The 23,742-nt window shown below is 36.8% G+C and overlaps 1 protein-coding gene, 1 long non-coding RNA gene and 1 pseudogene across 2 annotated transcripts; all 3 read left to right on the top strand.

The window, feature by feature from the left end:
* Positions 1-2,201: 2,201 nt before the first annotated feature.
* On the top strand, positions 2,202-12,941 carry LOC105043547 (glutathione S-transferase U18-like; annotated as a pseudogene).
* Positions 4,065-5,531, top strand: LOC109505767 (uncharacterized). The gene is made up of 2 exons (XR_002164502.3): positions 4,065-4,477; positions 4,784-5,531. It is a non-coding gene; the product is annotated as an uncharacterized lncRNA (long non-coding RNA).
* Positions 12,942-20,588: 7,647 nt separating the features above from the next.
* Positions 20,589-23,366, top strand: LOC105043548 (glutathione S-transferase U17). Its single transcript, XM_019849985.3, is given in 3 exon segments — positions 20,589-20,768; positions 20,771-21,072; positions 22,848-23,366. Coding segments are annotated over 3 exon segments (663 nt in total). The 5' UTR covers positions 20,589-20,746; the 3' UTR covers positions 23,187-23,366.
* The last annotated feature ends 376 nt before the right edge of the window (positions 23,367-23,742 follow it).

The raw sequence follows: 23,742 nt of genomic DNA, 5'->3' as shown, positions 1-23,742 counted from the left end.
ATGCCTGGGATAGCCCGTCAGGAGCTTATACCTGGGACAGCCTCTCACGGGCTTTGGTACGTGGGACAGCCGGCCAGGAGCTCATCCTGGGACAGTCTTGAAAGAGTTTTTAAGTGGATTCGATCCGGATGATGACTGAGGTATAGAATTGGATAGTCCAGAACCAGAAAGAAAAGGTTAAAAATCATGTGATTATGAAAGGAGAAATGAAAGATAAGACATGAAATAATTGTTGAACAAAAGTGTTTTACCTGTTAACATATGATGATGCATCTATTTTAACAAGACAGAAAATTTATGAATATTTGCATTATTCTGGACATTGAACATGAGATTTTATATTTTATTGCTTATTCTTATTTTCAGACTATATTACTATATCAGTGTGATATGAGAATTCTTACTGTGCTGTAAAGCTCACACCCCTTCATTTTCTTTTCTTCTCAGAGTTACAAGATATCCATGGTTGGCTATGGTATGGATTTGTGAGTGAACGGATGCATAGATAGAGTACCGTTGATACATGATCAGAGGATTGAAGGAATGTTAATTGTAATTATGTAAGTTTTATGAATTATTATGGAAATAAATTATTATAGATGATAAGGTTGTAATGATTTAATTTGGCCTTGCATATTCTTTAGGGCTTGCTCTAAGGAGTGTGCGGCCATCACGTATCCGACCCGGGTGTTGGGTTCGGGGTGTGACAGAAAGGTGGCAGCAAATCTTATTCCTAATAAGAACTCTATGGGCTAGACTGGTGACATCTAAATCAACTTTTTTTGGTAGAAAAAATTATCATATAAAAAGAGGAGGTTCACCTTTATAGAGGAATATATGTGCTGCAGTGAAGTGTGCAACTCGCTCTTTCTCATGGCTAGTGGGTAATGATCGTAGCATTAGTTTTTTATATAACTCATGGCTCACTAATGTCCCACTGAACCAAATGGCTATTCCCATCAATTGTAATATATGTCAAGATCATTGGAAAGTTTCAGAGGTGATTAAATTGGATGGAATATGGTATTCTGAACTTTTGGATCAAACTTTTCCACTCGATTTTGCTTAAGCTATTAAGGACATTCCTCTTCCTAAAAGTCAATGTGAAGATAAGATGGTCTGGAATGCTTCAGAATCATCTAAACTGAGGATTAAAGTTGTGATTAGAGTTGTTTAGCAAGACCAACATGACAATGAGAGGAAGAATCTTACATGGGTATGGAAATTGAAAGTGGTCCTAGAGTTAAAATATTCATGTGGAAATTGGGTTCTGGTCGTCTCCTTTTCAAGGCATTTCTTCATTCAAGGGGATTTATTATGGGTCAAAATACTCTCCGTGACTTGTGGCAATGATCAATAGAAGACCTGTAACACTATCTCTTTGATTGCTCTCATATGGCTCAAATTTGGGTTGCATTGTTTGGTCATTATTAGAATAATTTTTCTATTACTTCCGTTCAGCGACTTACACAGATATGCACAGTTAGTCTCTCTAATGATTTCAACAAAACACTAGTAGCTTATACTGCTTAGGCAATTTGGAATGGTAAAAACGAGCAGCTTTGTCAAAACAAAAAGAGTAGTCCCATCGGCACCTTTAATTTTGCATACGATCTTGCAAAAGAATACTTTAGCCATACGTCAAAATTAACTGAAACCATGGATCAACAGCATAGAGATACCAACAACAACTCGGTCATGAACTCGATTAACCCTTATCCAACAATGGTCTCTTGGGTATCCCCTCCCCGTGGCCTGATTTAAAGTAAGCTTTGATACTTCTTGGAATGAATGTACTATTGGGATGAGCTATATTCTAAGGAATCATGAAGACAATGTGTTATGTACTAGAGCACAGCGATCTCAAATGACTATTATTCTAATGGCAGAGCTGCAAGTAGTATGGAGTATTATGGCCACGGTAGTTCACCATTTCAAATTCAAAACTATTTGGTTAGAGGAAGATTCGACAATGGTTATTAAATAAATCTCTGATATTTATACTTATGTCTCAGGATGAATTGAAGCTCAGTTTCTTCACCCACTATTCTTGGAGATTAAACACTCAAACTCCTTGGATTTCTTTTTTGTTACTCATTGTTATAGTGAAGGAGATCAGCCGACAAATAGATTAGCTAGGTTGATGGTTGATATAGAATTTTTTTTCTATTTCTTTAATATCTTAACTCCGGTTTCGCTGATACAGTCAGAGTCCCATAATTTTATTTGTAGTTTTGTTTTATTGGGGTACATTCCCCCCATTTGTACCACAAAAATAAAAATAAAAAAACGGAGGAAAGCGACACTGAGAACTTTTTGACATTACGAGCCCATTCTCACCTCACCGAAAGAAAAAAAAAAAAGGAAAAAAAAAAAAAAGAAAGAAAGAAAGAAGAAGACATTATGAGCCCATTCGCCATCAGAGACCTAAACATCTCGCCTCCAATTTAGAAAAGTCAACCTGCTGCACTCCATCTCGTCCATAGAGTCTAAGACCAGATAAGGTCCGCATTCACATGACGTTAGAGAGAATGGCAGCAGCTAGAGAGGAGGTGAAGTTGGTGGGTAGATGGGCAAGCCCCTTTGTGCTCAGGGTGGGGATTACCCTCCACCTCAAGGGGGCGGGCCACGAGTTCTTGAAAGAGGATGCCACGAATAACAGCGAGCTCCTGCTCAAGTCCAACCCTGTCTACAAGAAGATGCCCGTCCTCATCCACAATGGCAAGCCCATTTGCGAGTCCATGATCATCGTTGAGTAGTACATCGACGAGGTATGGGCCAGTGCAGGGCCTTCCATCCTTCCTCCCCATCCCCATGATCGCGCCATCGCTCGCTTCTGGGCTGCATACGTAGATGATAAGGTACAATCGATCAAAGCCAACTTCGCAGTTTTTTTTTTCGCATTCATAGATTTTCCTTTGCTTTTAATTTTGGAAAACTTTGTGTAGATTTTCTTCTGTTCTAGTTTTGGTTCAACAGATGAATGGATATTAGCACGTGACCCATACTTCGCAGCGATATCTAATTAAAATCAAAATATCAAGATATTTAGTCAATAAACAGATTTTTCATTCGATATAACATATAATATTTTTATTAATTAATAAATTTAAATTTATATTAATTTTTATCTTCGATGATTCCTTTATTTAAACTGAAAATACGAGCATCAAAAAATTTGATAGAGTTTTACTGAATTGAGAAGATTCTATAACAAAAAATAATTAAAAAAATAATTAATAATATTTAAAATTAAATTATCTCTAATACGATCATTTCATTCTCATTTCATCATTTTAAATTTATATCACAAATAAAATTTAATAGCATTCTTTTCGAAAGTCCTGTGTGTAAAATATATAAGTCTCCATTGTAGAATACAAACATAGGAACAATGTAAATGCATCAATATTATAAAAAAATATTTAATAAAAATAAAAAAAATAAAATATTTCAATAATTTTTTTATTAGAACATGAAATGTAAAAATTTTACTTTAATTTTTCTAACATTAGTTCAACTCCTAATTAAACTAATAATATATTTAAATTAAATTTTAAAAAAATAAATGAACTTCATGTTTTAGTCCAACTTTAGTTATTGATTTTTTTTAGCCCAATCGTAGGATAACATTAAACTAATCCGACCTAATATATCTTGATCAAATTCAAATTCCATAATAAATTATTTATTATTAAATCTTAAAATCAATCAATAAATATAATTCATAATTTTAATTATATTTTATATTTTTTATATATATATAATTTTATAAAATATATTTATATATATATATTATATATATATATATTAGTTTGATACAATCGAAATAACCAACTTTATTTATATCACTCTTTAGATATTTTTCAAAGCACATGTAATATATTTAAATATTTCTATAAATTTTTTTTATGAATTAGAATCATCTAATTAATACCATCTATTTTATTTTTTATTTTTTAATATTTAATGAGTTAAATTTGCATCTGATGCTACAATATTATTAAGCAATTATATATATATTTATTAAATAATATTATTATATATATAATTTTAAAATTTATTTAAAAAATTATATTAAAATATAATATATAGATTAAAAAATGCAATGAGCTAATTTTGCATCCGTGAGCTCAGTGATGGCAGTAAAATGATTTTTTTTCAAATATTTGATTCATTTCAAATTCTAATAATATCCATTAAGTAATATTCTATGAAATTGATTTAAAATTTAAAATTAAAATCCACATCAATTTGGGATTTACCGCTCAGAACTGGAGCCGCTCCAAGCCTCCTATCCGATTGAGACACCCGATAACGGAAAAACGAAAGGAAATACCCAACACAAAACTCCGGCCATTGTCTGCTTCCTGTTCGGCTGCTCCAAGCCTCCCACCCGGTTGGGACTCGTGAGGAAAGATGGGGAAAACATTGGAAAAATCAACAAAAACAAAGGAAAGATGGAAAAAATTTAAGGGTAAGACCTTTCCCCACATAGATGACCATTTTTTTTCGCTTCTTTTCCTTTTTTTCAGAAATCTGTGGGAAAGGAGAGCACTTGATAGAGATTTGAGTGGTTTCTTAGGTTCTGATTGGATTTCTTTCTCGTATATGGGGCTTTGTGCGAGTTGTGGCGGTGTGAGTTGGTTCCTTGAGGTTTTGAGAGCTTAATCTTGGTAGCATGATATTGTAGGGTTGGGGATTTTTGATCGAAAGGATACTTCTTTGGCTGCAAAATTTTCAATTTATGGGCTTTTTTTTTAACTGCATGGGGAGAGTTCAGAACCATCCTCTCCGATGCCTCCAACCATGCCATGGACGGCCTTCCATCTTCGCCATGCTTAATATGGTCAAGGGCATCGGCGCCTCGTCCATCCACATGTTCATCATGGGGAAGCTACGGGAAGAAGCGTCCTCTCGCCGTGCAGTAGATGCTACCCAAAGAAACGAAGAAGAAGGGGGCATTACCGACATGTGGCGTGGCCAGCATTTGACATTTGGCGGCCGGGGAGAGCTGAACATCCTCAGGAGTCCCAATGGGGTGGAAGGCTTGAAGCGACGGAACAGGGAAGCTTAGATGATCGTTGGGGTTTTGTGTTGGGTATTTTCTTTCTTTTTTCTTTTCTCTTTTCATGATCTTGCCGACGACGATGGGGAGCAAGGCTGCGACAGCGCAGACCGGCGGGAGGTGCATCTCTCTTTTTCGGAGCTGTGGGGCCGACGCCGGTGACGCTAGGGAGGAAGGCGATGGCGGAGAACGGCGGAAGATGGCGGCGAGGAGAGTAGAAAAAGACGGGCGTCGCGAGAGCTCGGGAAGATTCCAGAGGGCTCGGGAAATGTCGGAGATTTTTTTAAGAAAAAAAACCTTTTTTTTTATCCTACACGCTGTTGCACGCCATCTGTTCTTTATGGATTATCGACACTTGTCGCGCTGCGAGGCTGACACTTTTCGTGCTGAGAGGCTGGCCTCCGTTTTAATGTATTGTATTGTATATATTTATTTTTTATTCAAAATATATAATTTTTTTAAATTATTTTACCCCTATTTCTTCTCTCTAAAAATATTATGTGTGAAAATATTAAGTATCATTTCTATCTAAAATTTTATCTTTAATTTTTTATTTAAAATAAAATATAATAAATATCTTGTTAATCAATAGATGGATCTAAAATTATAAAATTATTTACAAAAAATTGATAGCTTTAATTTTTTTTTTAGCAAAAAAAAATATCTATAGCATAGATTTTATTTTTGTTATTAAAAAAATTATTAAGATAGTAAAAAAATTTATTTTTATATTAATTATATATTAATAAAATTTTTGTATCATCATTTAGTTATCTTCAAGCTATCTAATGAAATCAAATTAATATCAAAATAATAATAAATTTTTAAATTATTAAATAATAATAAAAAATAATCTATCAAAATAATAGATTTTTTAAATTTTTTTGATAAGTTTTTTATAGATTTTTTAAAAATATAATAGATTTACGACCCAAAGATCTCAAAAAGGTGAAAAAGATGTTAGACATTAAACTCCAGCAAACCAATATCAATATGAATCTATTATTTTTTATAAATCAAAACATAAGTGACCATAGTCTACATTGAGAAAGTGCAACCACTTCTTATATATAAACAATTATATCTTGAGCAAAAATAGTGAAAGAGGGCATACTAATTTACTGCACATTACATTGGAACTTATTATTCAGACAGGAGGAAGATAAAGTTGTCTTGACGCTCTTTGCAAGTTAGGAGTGAAACATATTAAAAATAAAGCTACAAACTATATCTTAAAAAGAAGGGTGATTACCTCAATAATTGTGTCTGCACGAAATTTGTCCCTCTATTGAAGCATATTAGTCCACATTTGCTTTGTTTCTTAGTGCCGAACTTCCTAGCTTTCAAAAATTGTATCATAGACTAATTAATGCATAGGTTCATGGATATCAACAAAGACAATAATCAATTAAGCACCAAAATAAATACACTACTAAGTTTATTATATATTTCTATCACTGAATAGCAACAAAAAGCATACTTAAAATAAATTCAATTTAAACTACTTGGTATTTAATTTGAATTAAACAGAAAAGAAAGAGGAAAAGAAAGCAAACTTATATCATTAAATACAGCAAGTATAAAGCCTAGAAATCCGTCATATTGATTTCACCTATGACCATAAAATGCAATGGATAAACTGAAAGTTATCTTGAAAAATCTAAGAAACCGCAAGTGCACCTTCTATCTTACATCACATACCATAACAAGCATATATATATATATATATATATATATATATATATATATATATATATATAAAAGTATCGAATTCAATCTTACCAATGATGAGATAGCTTGGTCCAATGACATCTTGAATTTACAATATACTTCTTTGGCCTTTGTACACACAATTAGAGAAGGTGTCATATATTTTACATGATTAGTTGCACTTTTTATCAATACTATAATCAAAAAAGTTCAAATTATCAATTTTTTTTTTCAAGCGAAGACAAAGTACTCATAAAATTGCATAATTTCAAATGAAGTGAGCAATATATTTTTTGTACCATATTCTCCCAATATCTTTGTAAACTTTGCAATTTATATTTCCAAATATTGCCATCCTTCCTCTAACACTATCTTCCTGGCATGTATGTTGCAATACCTAAACTTTCATAATAAATCATAATAAAAAAATGATAAATAATTCTAAAAGGATAAAATTGCTAATCAAAATCTTATTTTGGAGGTTTGGACCAACCCCTTTTCTTTTAGATTTAACAGTATTACATTTTAACAAAAAAAAAAAGATACAGAAAAAATAAAAGAGAGAGAGAGTTACATCAATAGCTCCAAGCCTCTTACCTAATTGAGATGGTTTAAAATTATCTATTTAGTAGCTCCGAGCCTCCCACTCTTGAGAACAAAAAAAAAAAAAAAATAAAAAAAATATAGAAAAAATCAATAAAAACAAAGAAAAGTGAAAAAATTAAAAGGCAAGAACTTTTCCTATATAGATTCATCAATTTTTTTTCTTTTTTTATTTTATTTTTATTTTTTTCTCTTTTTGGAAGATCTATAGGAAGGAAAGCATCTAAGGGAGATCGGAAGGGAAGACTAACGTTGATGACGATGGAGAAAAGGCGACGCATAGATCAATGGGAGGTAGCTTGATGATAGTCATATAGTTTTTTTTCAGATATCCGATGGAATGAATCTAGAATTTAAAATTTATTCAGATTTTAAATTTGTCCATATTCACTACTGAAAATTATTTTAGCTGGTACAATATGTCATTCAAATCAAATTTACTAAGCACTAGGATGGCAAATAGTTGCTGAGCTAATTTTTTAAAAATTATAAAGATCATTGTACCTATTTTATTTTCAACGGCATTGTTTAATTTATATCTTGAGACAATATATACATTAAAATTTTTTTAATAAAAATATATTTATTTTTAGTAAATAAACTATGGCATTAAAAAAAATATTGCAACTTTATCATGGCACATGGGATGATTATTTTTGCTTTATTGATTGCACAAAAGAATATCATTATAAATTTTTACTATAGCTCTGATTATAACATGTTTTATGTCACCAGCTATAGAAGATGCCAATTAGAAATGATAATTTTAGCTAAAACATCGGGTATCTGACCCATGTCACGCCCGAACCCAATATTCGGTCGATACGTGATGGCCGCATACTCCTTAGAGCAATCCTAAAGAATATGAAGGCCAAAAATAATTTATTACAACCTCAACATCCATAATATCTAATTTCAATAATAATTAGTAAACTTACATAATTACAAATTAAATTCCTTCAATCCTCTGATCAGGTATCATGACACTCTATCTATTCATCTGCTTATCCACAATCCAAATCATAACAAATTATGAGCATCTTGTAATCTGAGAAGAAAAAAGAAATGGAGGGGTATGAGCTTTACGACCCAGTAAGAATTTTCATATCACACCAATATAATAATATAATCAAAAAATAAGAATAAATAATAAAATATAAAATCTCATATTCAATATCCAGAATACTGCAAACATTCATAAATTATCTGTCTTGTCAAAAGAGATGCATCATCATATGTTAATGGGTGAAATACTTTTATTTAGCATTTGTTTCATGTCTTGTCTTCTATTTCTCTTTTCATAATCACATGATCTTTAACCTTTTTCTTTCTGACTTTGAACTATGCCTCAGTCTCTATCCGATCAAATTTTCACTCATAAGCCTTTCAAAGCTGTCCTAGACATGAGCTTCTGGCCGGCTGTCCTACGTACGAAAGCTCGTGGGGGGCTGTCCCAAGCATAAGCTCCTGGCGGGTTGTCCCAGACATGAGCTTCTTAACCGACTGATTCACGTATAAGCCATGGGGCTGTCTCAGACATAAGCTCCTGACGAGCTGTCCCAGATATAAGCTCCTGGTGGACTATTCCACATGACGAGGCTAGTCCAAACAATATCTCTTTTTTTTATTTTCATAAATTATAATACTTTGACTTCATTAATCAATTTAATTTTATAATATAATTAAAATAAATATATCATACCCATATAATCATGTCATTAATCACTGATAATATATATTGACATAACATACTCATGCTTAAAAATTATATAAGCAAATAATGGTGTCTCAGGCATAGCAAAATCATCGATCATAAATTCAATGATGCAAAATCAATGATACAATACCAACGATAAAATAGCATATATAATGGTGATCATGTATAGAGATTCTGACCTTTATCGGTGATTGATCCAAATTCAAAAATTGATGAGCTCCTCAATCTATATATCCAAAATCAAGATATTTTGCTCCATATCTTCATGTACAATAATTATATCTCTACATAATCAGGGTTAAACATAAAAATCATATATGGAGAAATTACGGATAAACGATCCTAATAACATAAATCTAGGACCTCTCCTAGGATTAACCAAAATTGAGATTTGTCTAAGTATCTGGACCCTCCATTAGTCCACAAAACTTTTAAAGAGAGAAAATTCATGAAGAGAGAGAAAATTTTAGAAAAAAAATATAGAGAGAGAAAGTGGAGAGAGAATCTTCGTATCTTTCAGATAAGACAATCATGATCGAGATCATCAGAGGTCATATCAGGATGACTTAATATGAATTAACTATAATCAGATGCTATAAATTTTCGAATAAGAATCGGACTAGGATCCAACCTACTGCACGAATTTCGAAGTGATTCCAGATCATCTTATTTTCATCTCAAATTTATCCTAGGATCCGTGATACAATTAGAGAGAGAAAAAGAGAAAATAGAAAGATCCTAAAGAGACAAAATCCATAAAGAGAGAGAGAAAAAGTCTAGAGAGAGAAAATAGAGAGAGAATCTATAGAGAGAAAGTGGAGAGAGAAGGTAGAGAGAGGAGAGAAGAAAGAGAGAGAACTTTCTCTCATTTTCTTCCCCTTTTTTTTTCTTTTCTTTTCTTTTCCCTTTCTTTTTCTTTTTTTTTCTTTTCTTTTTTTTCTTCTTCTCTTTTTTTCGTTTTCTTCTTTCTTTTATCTTCTCTCTCTTTTCCTGGCTGAACAAAGGAGGGACACGAGAGAGAAAGAGAGTGGCTCGTGCTTCGATGAGGCATGATGGTATGATCGAAAGTCCAACAGTGACAGCCGACGGCGATGGGGTAAGAAATGGCCGGCGGTAAGGTTCGACCAACGAGAAATCAAGAAAAAATTAGAAAAACAGGGGATTGCCCCTCTTTTCTTTTGTTTTTCGATTGTTGGTTGATCGCCGATGGCCAAGGCTTCTCGGAGAAGGAAGATAGGGAGATGGGGGTCATGCTACAGGGGTGTGACACCACGGACGGTGGCGTCGGTGGTTGAAAACGAGGAAGAGAAGGCTCAATCGAACAGGAGAAAATAGAGCATCCCTTTTCCCCTTGATTTTCAGTAAAATCGACGACTGATAATGAGGTTTGGGGCCAAAGGAAAACGGAAAGAGGGAGAGGAAGAAAGGTCAGAGCCTTACCTAAGCTTTGGTGGCGTCTTCGACCTCCAATTTTCGATGAACACAATAATGAGAGGCTGCGGCTTCAATGGAGAAAAGAAGAGAAATCAAGCTCAAAGATCACCGGTGGAGGGTCTTAGGGGAGGGGAAGACTTATTTATAGAGAGCCCTAGGGCCTCGGTGGTCCTAGGACTCCCATCTCATTCGGGATTCATTGGAGAAGACTCCTATCGGGAGTCTTCTTCCTGTTCTCTTTTTTTTTTCATATGGGCTTTGATGGTTTGGGCTTGGTCCAGTGCCCAAATGGGTCGGGTATTACACCCGATCCAATCAGAATGGGCAGATTTTATTTGATCCGATTAAAATCTGAGGTGGATATAGATTCTAGAAAAGAATGTTTGAAATAGATCATTTGAATCGAATATGGATAACGGTATATCTCATCCCAAATCCGATCTAAAATAAGTTTAATCTACATTCTCTTTTCAAAACTATAATCATTTTATAATATTTATACAATAAATTTCATACTCGACTTGATATATCAATTAAATTCAAATCTCTACTTGATCCAACCTGGCCGAAGATGTGTTTGGGGCAAATATAGATATGTGGGTTTTAATTGCATAGCAGATACGGATATTAGCTGATCCAATCCATACTCAATCTGTTGCCATCCTTAATATCAATTGATTTTAAACTTATCTTATAAGTGAATTTTACCTCCTAAAAATTTATTAAATAATTTATAATTTTTTATAAATGTAAGTTCTTAGATATAATGAAATATTATCAGACACTTGAAATATTACCAACCCAACTCTAAACCAATCTCAATTAAACCAACAATATACCAAACTTAATTTAAAAAATGAACAAACTCCATATTTTAATCTAACATTTGTCACCGATTATTTTGAGCCCAATCTCTAGTATAATATTAAATTGATCCAGTCCAATATATCTCGAATAGACCTAAGCACATAAATAGATTATTTATTATTAAATATTAACTCTTAAAATTAATTAATAAATATAATCCATAATTTTAAATTATTTTTTTAAACATTCATTTTCTAAGCTAAATATGTATGTATATGTATATGTGTATGTATATTGTAAATTCATATAATAAAAACTATCAAATTTATTTATATTGATATATGGGCATTTTTTGGATCATAGATGATGAATTTAAATACTTTTATACATTTGACTATAGGATCTTAATCTTTATTTGTGCTAATCTTTGGATGTTTTTTAAACCACATATCATAAATTTAAATATTTCTACATAGATTCTAAAATTTATTTTAAAAATTTTAAAAATATTTTTTATATATTATCTAATAAATATGATTAATTTTATTTTTTTAATTTTTTTTAATAAATATATATCTATTTTAAATTAATTGATAAATGCCCAACACAAAATCTTAGCCATGTTCTAAGCTACGCTGGTCAGCCACCCCAAACCACCCACCCGGCTCAAGGATGGAAAAAACAGAGAAAAACCAAATGATAACGTAGCTAAACCCCTTTTTTCTACCTAAAAAAATATATATCTAAATTTTTTTAAATTTTTCTAAATAAAAACCCAACACAAAATCCTAGCCACCGTCTAAGCTTCCCTATTTGGCCGCCCTAAGCCTCCCAACCGATTGAAACTCTCAAGGACTGAAAAATAAAGGAAAAAATGGCAGAAAACATAGGAAAAAGCAATGAAAATAGAGGAAAGATATGAAAAAATAGAGAAAAAATTGATGAAAAACATAGGAAAAAGCAACGAAAATGAAGGAGGGATGGAAAAAATCGAAAGGTAAGATCTTTTCTCACATAGATTACTAATTTTTTTTTCCTTTCGCTTCTTCTTTTTTTCATTTTATTTTTTTTTTCAATTTTTTTTCCTTCGTGCTTCTTTTTCTCTTCATTTCATTCTCTTTTCCGAGAACTACGATGAAGGAGGGCACCTGAGAGAGATCGCATGGGTTTCTTAGACTTTAATAGGTGTTGTAGAAAATTTTCGACCGCATATGGATATAGCTGGAGTAAGTTGAGGATCACAGAAGCGATGTTCCTGCAAAATAAATATCGATTGGAATTAGCTTCGATGAGGGTTCTTCGACGATCAAGTTTGAAATCTGATGCAATAGAGGAGGAGGAGAAGAAATTATAAGAGGGCAATTGAGAAAAACTTCTTTGGTGGGTAGACTGTTGGCTACATCGACATCAGTCTTTGGTAGCTGCTTGGTGTGGCTGAAGGCAATTGAGAAGATGCTTGGCACCAAAATTATTGATGGAGAAGAAGTACCTCTTTTGGTTGGATGGGCAGAGCGTTTCTGCTCCAATGATGCCGTAGTTAATATTATGCCACAGGTCGACATATTGATAGAATTGAACGAGGTTCTTCAAAAAAAGAATTAAGCAAGGTTCTAGCAGCCGTACATGGGCCTGCTTCTGATCGCTGAAGCATATATAGACAAAATTAGCGATGAGTTCCACTAGCATAATGAGCGCTGCTGGCTTGACATGATCGGTTAGATCGCTACATCTATATTTATGCTTGTGTCTATCTATATTTTATTTTATTTTGTCTCTCAAGAGTTCATCTGCTACTATGTCAGTTATTTTTTTCATGTCTTTGTTCTACAGCACGCATGGTCTTGACGAGCGTGGATTAATTAGTCATCGATCCGTTTCAAGGTGGATGGGGGATGGCGCGGCGCGGGGTGCAGAAATGATACAGCATATTAATTGTTAGTTGCTGACTTCCATTTCTATAGATAGATAGATAGGTAGGAATAAAATTCTTATTCAAAATAGATAGAAATAAAATTGCTATTCAACAAATCCAAAAATAGTACCATGTTCTGGACCAGGAGTTAAAACCTAAAAGATCATAACAAATCAAGGATTAGAAATAAAACTTATTCAACAAATTGAAAAATAGTAACAAGCCAACAAAGCCCACATCAATTCATCAAATTATACCATGGGTCAGAGAAAGCTAGTTCGCTGGTAAATGCAGCGTGCATATAACAATATTGGATTAAGTCATGAACTTGCAAGTTGCTAGATTGATATGAAGGTAGATTGATAGTTTTGTGATGGAGAAGTTCACAAGCATCTTTCTTAAGAATCACTTCAGCCTTCAAAAATTGGATTAAGTCATGAACTTGCAATAAGTTGCTAGATGATAGACTGGGGAAATGCCTCCAAAAAAATGGGTGCCGTAAGTAGCACAACAAGTATTTCTTTAGGCTATGTTTAGCTTGACGATTGCTTGCCAAATACCCCCAAAATCCGAGAGGAATGAAGATATCATCGGTCAACGCCCAAAAAATGGTCTCTAACAGATTTTTTTTTTTTTTTTTTTGTAAAACTAGGTATTTTAATTCAGAACTCTAGGCCGAATATATAATTTTACGAATTGGGCAAGAACTATCCTGCTCAATAACCGTTTTGTCCTTATCTGTTTCTTTCCCTCTCCATTCCTTCTTTTAATCCAACCTCCAAGTAGGGCAATTTCATCCATTATTTATAAAAGGTGAACTTATCTCTCTAACCAAATAATATCAGCTTTGTGCCAAATAGAATTATTTTATAGAATAGGACAAGAACTGTCCTACCCAACAATCATTTTGTCCTCGTCCTTTTATTCTTCTCTCTGTCTATGCGCCCTGGACCCGTTCAAATGCAGTCCATCTGGCCTGCTCAAGTCTAAAAGGCTTCGGATCATTTAAGCTTTGAATTGAATTGGATCTCACATTTAATGCCATCCATTAAACGGACCAAGTTTTATATCAGCTTGGCTCAAACTCGACTTCAATCTGAAATTTATATAATATATATTAAATATTATATATTATACATATGAACATTCCTGATTTAGCGAACCAGCCGGTTTAATTTAAATTAGGTGGTTCACTTGATCAAGGGAACAACCAGATGGCTAGGGTTATAGTATCCTCGCCTTAATCCACCATCATAGGTTTGCTAATCAAGGAGAAGACTAGAAGGACTCCACTTCTGTGCTGATGAACGAGATGGAGGGGATATCTGATCAGGACACCACCATCACAAAACTTTTTCGATACCACGCTCGATGCAGCAGAAAAAAAAGAAAAAGAAAAAAAAAACACAATCAAATTTGTGGATCAGCCATAAAGCTCACTTCCATGGGATATGCAAGCTTCACTATGAAAAAAATTATAAGAGGAGATCACATCTTCAACTCTCGTACACCTATTCTCTCTCTCACAAGAAGCTCTCCCTCACAAAAGCTCTCTTTCTAGGAGATCCTCTGAATTCCTGAAAGCGACCGCTGTCTGCTGCCTGATAGTTTGCCTGAAGCCCTTGCTCCTACTCTTTGTCGATGCCTCTCAAGAGTCTGCCTGCTAGTGTCTGCCGAACTCCTTTCTGTCCGCTATGCACAGGATCTCTACCGAACCACTAAAGCCTCCAAACCATCTTGTTTCGCCACAAGCCTGTTTATAGCATCAGAGAGAGCTCAATCCCGACTCTAAAGCAAATAGACTTCCTAACAGTACCAAACAACTCTTTGAACATCAGATCAACACCAACAATGCTCTAAGCCATCTGATCGCGCAAAACTGGAGTCCCCAATCCATTGAAACCTGTGAGCTGCAAGAAACCATTGTGAAACCACCTTCCGATCTATGTGGACTGTGAGAAACCTAGGGGAAATACTCGTCCCATGTGGGTCCCCATGGACCGCGATCCACCATGGACCGCAATTACAGTCGCGCACTGGGCCTGCATGCTGTCGCTCCTGTACTAGGCCAGGTCCGGCCATCACGCACGCCCGCACTGGGCCTGGGCGATGCCCAACGCGCTACTGGCCCGACTGCCGGGCCTGGCCCACACTATCGTCGGCCTTCGCTGCTCCAATCTTCATGCAAACTTTCTTCAAACGTAACTTTTCATCCAGACTCTGTTTGAACTTATCTTGGGCTCGTTGGACTCTGTTCGTCATCTTAGATCTCGTAAAAAAATAATATAGATCGAATCTCGAGATATCAAATCCTAACAACCTCTATCTCGACTCGACATTCGACCGCCTCCTAATTCTGAGAGCTTCTGGATCTCTTCGCCCCCATGCCTTGAGGCAATCATCTGCTGATCATGGATGGGTAAAGATGAGAGTCAACCCAAGCCGTTTGATCTCATTTCCATCATATGCTGTGCTCCTCCTAACTTTAGACCTGCTCGAAGTATCCTCCTACAGTAATAAAAATTTTATCCTGTGATATCACCTCTCATCCTCTCAAATCTCTCATCTCGTGTTCCATCTACCTCCACCTGAAGCTCTACCTCACCTGGGCTCCTTCTGACTCTTAAAGCTCCACCTCATATTGGACTCCCCATCAGATAGTAATATCTTCTCATCCTCTTCTTCTCCTCCAAAATAATCCTATCGTCATGCATAACCTTCAGAATTCCTCCACCAGCTACCATCCTGTAGCCTCTCAAATCCAGTCTGTTTGATGAGATAAGATTCTGTCTGAAATCGAGTATGTATCGGACCTTCCCCAATCTTCTCACTACACCATCATGTGTCATCCAGCTGATCATTTCGATGCCTCTGATTACACAGCTCGATCCATCCGACAGATAAAAGTACCCTCATTATTCTTCAGGGAGTTAAATTGTTTCTCTCTACAATATACATGATAGGTGCATGCAGAATCTAAAATTCACTATTGAAAGAAGTAGATATTCATCAAATATCTGCAAGACATCATCCTTTCACTCGCTACTAGCTGCTGCTGTGTAGCCCTCGTCTGATCCCTGAGTTTAGAGCAATCTCTACCTACATGCCCCAACTCATCACACCGATAACATCGATCTTGCTCAAGTCTCTCATCCTGGACTTGGACCGCCCTCATCATGATCTCCTATCACTCCATCTGCCACCTTTTGCTCCTTCAAAAACTATTAAAGTTGAGCTGTTGCCTGAGCTTGAAGCTGAGTTCTCCCTCCTGAGAACTTCGTCCATCTTGATGGTGCCCTTTCCCACTAGAAGAGCAATCTCCAAAGACTCATACGAAGGGAGAAGCGATGCTAGCAAGACCAGCATCTTGGTCTTCTCCTCAACTTTTTATCAATACTGATGAGTTAGTGAGGATCTTCTGGAAGTGGCTAAGATGCTCTTACATGCTCTGCTCTTCAGTCATCCGCAGCTAATAGAACTGACTCTAGAAGAAGAGAGTATTGGTGAGAGATTCGTTACGTACAACTCCTCGAACTTGATCATAGCACCATCGGAGAAGACTCGCTAAGCATATAGATCACCATCTCATCCGCTAGATACAAGCAGATCATACTCATCACCTGCATCTGGAGCCGTCTCCAATCCTGTACCCCATGGTAGTCGGCTTCTCCTCGTACAAGAGAGCATCGATAAATCATTACTGGATGAGATGTCTTTCACCCTTACGTGCCACAAGGAGAAATTGCTATTTCTATCAAACTTGTTGATCTTCATCTTGATTGAGCCTATCTTCTCCATCTTCAATCTTAATCACCACCGCTACAACTTGCATCCTGGTACTGTTCACTCTGATCCATTTGTTGGGGATGTCTGATCAGGACACCACCACCATAGGATCTTTTCAATACCATGCTGGGTGCAGAAGGAAAAAAAAATAGAAATACAATCAAATATGTGGATCAGTCATAAAGCTCGCCTCCACGGTGTATGCAAGCTTCATTATAAAAAAAATTATCAAAAAAAATTACATCTTCAACCCTTGTACATCCAATCTCTCACTCACAAGAAGCTCTTCCTCATAAAAACTCTCTCTAGGAGATCCCGTGAATCTCTGAAACGATCGTTGTCTGCTGTCTGACAGTCTACCTGAACCCCTGCTCCTACTCTCTATCAGTGCCTCTCCCGAGTCTGCTTGCTGGTGCTTGTCGAACTCCTCTCTGTTCGCTGTGCACAGGATCTCTGTCGAACCACCAAAGCTTCCACACCGTCTTTGTTTCGCCACATGCCCATTTATAGCCTCAGATCGAGCACAATCCCGACTCCAAAGTGAATCAGACTTCCTAACAGTACCAAACAACTCCCTAAACCATCAGATCAAGACCGACAATGATCCAAGCCATCTGATCGTGCAAAACTGGAGTTTTCGATCCATCAAAATCTCGTGAGCCGTTAGAAACTACTGTGAAACCACCTTCCAATCCATGTGGACCGTGAGAAACCCAAGAGAAACATCGTCCCAATCCACATGTGCCCTATGGACCATGGTCCATCGTGGACCGCGATGACAGCCGCACGCTGGGCTCGCATGCTGTCGCTCCTGTGTTGGCCTGGGTCAGCCATCATGTGCACCTGTGCTATCGCCCGCGCTGGGCCTGGGCGCTGCCCAGCACGCTGCTGGCCCACCTGCGGGCCTAGCCCGCATTGCTGTCAGTCTCTGCTGCTTCGATCTTCGTGTAGACTTTTTTTGAGTGTAACTTCTTCATCCGAATTCTGTTTGGACTGATCTTAGGCTCGTTGGACTTTGTTCATCATTCTGGACCTTGCAAAAAAAATTAATATGGATCAAATCTTAAGGCATCAAATCTTAACATGAGATGACTCGAAGACCTTGTCGATCGTGCCAAACTCCTCTAAACTGCTGTATCTTTTGTCATCACAATTCACCTTCGCCACCATCGATGCAACCTCCTCCCTTGTGAGATGATTCACATGGACGAGTTGGGGAAGGACAGCCTTAAGTTCTTACCACATGATCTTCCAATTGCCATCATGGTTGAAGATGGTGAAGAGGTTAGAGATGAAGGAAGAGGCAAAGAAGAGGACCCATAAGCCATCGGATTTGATAGTGGAGGGTGGTTTACTTGACTGGTAGAGATCAAGGGAGGAGTGGGAGACGGAGCGAGGGATGGAGCGGAGGCAGGAGGAGGTGGAGTTGTTATCATCGAAGAAGGTGAAAATTAAGGTGTTATAGACAAGGACTCAACCCGTCACGTGAGATATGTCCGCTCGAGTCCATGGGCCTCACGATTTTGTCTCTTAAAAAGTACCTCATATTAGAAGGATTTTTTTCTCCTTATAAGCGCAAGTCTCCCTTGGCTTACAACTGATGTGGGACTATTGGTACCCTCCACATTATTAGAATCATAACAGAGTTTTATAGTCAAGAGGGACTCCGATATGTATAGTTCGAGGAGCTCCACAGTCAGCCGAGGTGGACCTCAGTCCTAAAGAACCGAGGCAGACCTCGATCTCTTCCTGATGTGTAATTATTGCGGATAAGGACTCGATCCGTCACGTGAGGTATTGTCCACTTTGGCTCATAGATCTTACTATTTTGCCTCTTAAAAGATGCCTCATGTGGGAAGAATTTTTTTTCTCCTTATAAGCGTGAGTCTTCCTTGACTCATAACTGATATAGGACTATTGGTAATCTCCATATTATTAGAACCACAACTGAAGGCAAAGCAGCCATCACTGTGAGAGATAAATGGCCTTCTTCTTCTTCAAGGACTTGATGGGGCGGTTAGAGTTATCTCACTTTCAAGCAATATTAATGGTGGGCTCCTAAAGTTCATTGGCATGCAATGTTTTGGTTCAAAAAGCCCAAAGCTTTGCTGGAAGTCCAAAGCTTGGCTAAGTACTCGGTTTGGACCTGAATAATAGGCCCAAAGGTTAATTTTGATAGATTTGAATACGACTAATTTTGCCCATATTTAGAGTTGGGGTCGATCCAAACCAGTTCAACTTATTGGATGAATAGGTCTTATTAGTATATATTATCCGACCTCAACATTATTTGGATATGTGGCAGCAGATTGTTATTTGAGATAAAAAAACTTTCAGCTCACATCGGCTTAAGACTGACCTGACTCTTCGGTATTAATAGAGAGAGTGTCGCTCAAGTTAGAGATGTTGCTTAATAGAGAAGAGGAACAGAGTTTTGGCGCTTGTGTTAGCCCTGCATATGTGTGCGCATATCTGAAGGGTCTCCATTTATTTCTATTTATAGAGGGATTAAGATCAATGGCGGAAAGATAGATGGTCATTCTGAGCGTTTTTCTTCGACAGAGGTGCATGGGGCATCTTTAAATGGCTCTAATGACAGACGTGCCTTTTATTCGGCTCATAGATAGTCACGGCGGTGGACGCTATCGCGCATATGACGCAATTAATAATATCGTGACTTCCCATCATGGCGTGCAGCCAGTCGCCCAGGATATGACTCCTGAGTGATGTGACTTGATGTGATCTGATGGGATAGCTCGGTGGCCACGTTTAGCGTTCGGCTGCTCGACTGACGCTTGTACTTTAGAGTCTGGGAGTCGGATAAAGGAGCCTGTGGAGCGGTGCCACTTAACTTGATAGTCAGTAGGACATAGAGGAAGTATTCGGCTACGCGTCGAATGCTGAATGTGGTCAGCCAGTCAAGTGTAGCCCATCGAACTAGGATAGATAGATGCCGACCTAAATAGGCCCGTTGACTGTAGTCGGTTAAGCACCGATTGGGGTAAAATTGATTGATCCAGGTCAGGTTGGGTCATAGCAATTTGGCCGGTGCAGCACACTTGGTCGGTTGAGAGGCGAAGAAGAAGGTTAGTCGGATAAGAATCGAGGATCTACCTCAACAATCCTATATATGAATAGTATATGATAAAAGAGTCCAACTGTAACACCATGCCAGATAACAAATGATGTTTGAAAAATGATGGAAATACTTGATGCGACCTATTACCACAAATGATCGATGCTTGAGGATGTATCACTTTGTTATTAATTTACAAGTATATCAGAATCTTTTGGGTAGAGCGCACCTCGCTCAGCCCATGTTTTACAAGAGGGACTCGATTTTATGTTGTTAATAACGAGGAGGAAATCAATGACAAAAAAATGCCGGCCATCTAAACCACCGCTTACAACCTGGGATTCCACCACGACTTTTGATCCCCAACTAAAAAGATAACAGTTGATGGTTGGGGGCCTAGCTATCACCGAAAGAGAGAATCTTATATCCTGGAATATGTGAATTTAATAGACTAAAAATTGAAATCCACGAGGAAGAACTATCCTGTATATATGTCGACGTCCTTCCATCTTAGCCATCTATAGACCCATCCCAATTAAACCCAAAATCAGATCCAAAACTTCTTAAATCATTGCAACAGAAGTTCTCCTCTTCATCAAAAAAACAGAAGTTTTCTTCTCCCTGCAAGAGCAAATGGCAACCACAGGAGACGAGGTGAATTGTTGGGCACATGGTATAGTCCCTTTGTGGTGAGGGTGAGGATTGCGCTAAATATCAAGGGGGTGGGTTACAAGTTCTTGGAGGAGGCGCCTGGGACCAAGAGCAAGCTCCTGCTCGAGTCCAACCCCGTCCACAAGAAGATCCCCGTCCTCATCCACAATGGCAAGCCCATTTGCGAGTCCATGATCATCGTTGAGTACATTGACGAGGTATGGGCTGGTGTAGGGCCTTCAATCCTCCCAACGGACCCTTGTGATCGCGCCATCGTTCGCTTCTGGGCTGCGTACCTTGATGACAAGGTATTGCTCCAGTATGTGCAGTCATTTTTTTCCCCTTAAATTATTATCATTTGAAGGTGCTTTAGGATATGTTTGGTTGTCGAAGTGGGCATAGCGAAGTGTGAGTTTTTTTTTTTTCAATAATGAATATTTTGTTATGTGAAGTACACCACAGTGCAGTTAGCAAAGATGGATAGAGATTTACAATAAAGGGGTTCCAAGTCATCCAAAATAGATAACGTGGGCTCATCCCATTTTTAGAAAATCAGTCATGCCTTTAATTTATAAAATAACTAGAGGAAATAAAAAAAAAAAAAAAAATTTTTTGAAAATAAATTTGGTATGTTTTACAAAACCCAATATTGAGGCATATATGTTTGGATATTCTTACGTAATTAAGCTGAAAATCTTATACGATTTATGGATTGAGCCATCTATTTATGTATGGCCCTTAATCAACCAAACACCATCCAACCTAAATTATCTGAGAAGTTAAAAAGATTTTTATGCTTTTTTTTTTGATTTTTATAGTCCGAAAGTTAGAATTTAGGGTGGATTTGGATATGCTCTCAGAAAATATAAGCCAGTGGCCTCATAGGCTTGGTTCCTATAGAAATTTTTAGCTCAATCCTATCGGAATATCTAAACAAAACATCCTCTCGACCTTAAAGTGAGAGGTTGGAGGATTTGAATGTTTAGTGCTATCTTTTAGGAATTTTAGTCCTATTCTAGAATTTTTCTAGAATAAATCATAGTCCATACCTAATAGTCTTAAGTTGTGGGTTGACTCTTGATTTGTCATTCTTATAAAAAAGAAAAGAAAGAAAAGAAGTTAGTGGTGTAGGCACCACAGGCCATAATGCAAGCCATAATGTCGGAATAGTAACATAGGGCTCTCGTTTATATGCACACAAAATAATTAGGGCAAATCAACATTTATGGGCCACGTTAGTTTTTGTCCTACTCTAGAATTTTTCTAGAATAAATCACAGTCCATACCTTATAGTCTTAAGTTGTGTGTTGACTCTTGGTTTGTCATTCTTATAAAAAAGAAAAGAAAGAAAAGAAGTTAGTGGTGTAGGCACCACAGGCCATAATGCAAGCCATAATGTCGGAATAGTACCATAGGGCTCTCGTTTATATGCACACAAAATAATTAGGGCAAATCAACATTTATGGGCCACGTTAGCTTTCTATATGTGTGTCATTGGTAGCATTTCCCTTCGTATCTTTTCAATTAGCGTCTTTTCAAAAGTAAGAAGGCTAGCAACTAATCATCAACTAATGACACCTCAATGGGCACAAGTGTTTTACATTATGGTTGCATCCAAATCTCACCTATGTCACTCATGCAACTTGTTGAAAATGATAGGAGATTTTCAGCTTCGGAACGAAAATATGTTGTGAAATAGAATCTACAAAATCCAACCACAGCTAAATGGAATAAGGGTTGTTGTTACTTATTCTTTTAAATGGTAAAACAACTAAAGGATGTGTAGGCATTTTACTTATTGTTTATATATCTATTTTTTTCATTCTTTTCAATTTGGAAAGATGGAGATGCCTAGGCTATTGGAAAGGTTTTCTTTTAAAAAAAATTTGAGCTCTATTTTTTGGATTTTTGCATATATATGTATATGTGTGTGCGCGCGCTCTTTCTTAGTTTCTTTCTTTATTTTTTTTCCAATATATCAAGGTGAATGGGCTAAATGATCTATAAGCTATCCGTGGATTGTATGATTAAATTAGTCTTTTTCTTCCCCTCCATTCTCAACTTTTCTCTTGGTTTCTCATAGATTCCAAATTCACTCCGGATCATAGGAGGAGTGGTTGAAGGGGATAAGGCAGAAGCAGTAAAAGAAATAATCACCGTACTCCATCAGGTGGAAGATGCTCTTAAGAAATGTGAAAAAGGAACAAACTTCTTTTGCTACTTGGATATTGCATTAGGGGGCTACTTCCGTTGGCTTCAGGTTGTGGAGAAGATGTTTGATGTCAAGTTTCTAGACGAGGAAAAGACACCTGTTCTGGCCGAGTGGGCCAAGCGTGTCTGCTCGGACGATACTCTGGCGAATATGATGCCAGAGGTTGAGAAGTTGGTAGAAATCAACCAAGTTAATAAGGTGGCAAAATGATGCTAACTACTATGCAAAGAGGTTGGTGTTGATAAATATAAACTTCTCGTTATCCGAACTACTGGGTGTTTGCTATATGAAACTATGCATTTTCTTAAGTCCACATTATGTATATTGCACATGCCCTTGAGGCGATGCTAAATATATTACAAGTTTTACTCCAGTGCTCTAAAAGATATTTTAACCCTTTTACTGTTTATCTATTTCTACCCATCAGATTGATTAAACATGAACTTTTCAGATTTTAACCAGCTGAAGTACTAATGTGTATGACTGATACGATAAATATTTCAAAGATTATTATTGTTTCAATATTGAAATAATGGCAAGTTTCGTAATTAAATTGAATTTCAATTTTTTTTCAAAAAACCTTCTATGGCACACCAAAGATGATGGAGCCACCGAAGGAGGGAGGCAAAGGAGCCACGGATGGCAGAGGCGAGACAGAGACGTCGTAAATAGAAGGAGATGGAGGAGCCGTGGGAGGCGGAGGAGAAAAAAGAAAGGAGCCGCGAAGAAGCCATAGGTGGGTGGCAGGGGGGGCAGACATGGGTGG

Source organism: Elaeis guineensis, chromosome 4 (genome assembly GCF_000442705.2).
Source record: "Elaeis guineensis isolate ETL-2024a chromosome 4, EG11, whole genome shotgun sequence".
In the NCBI taxonomy this organism is placed as follows: domain Eukaryota; kingdom Viridiplantae; phylum Streptophyta; class Magnoliopsida; order Arecales; family Arecaceae; genus Elaeis; species Elaeis guineensis.
The sequence above is the reverse complement of the archived record's forward strand: the minus strand, read 5'-3'. Positions and strand labels throughout refer to the sequence as shown.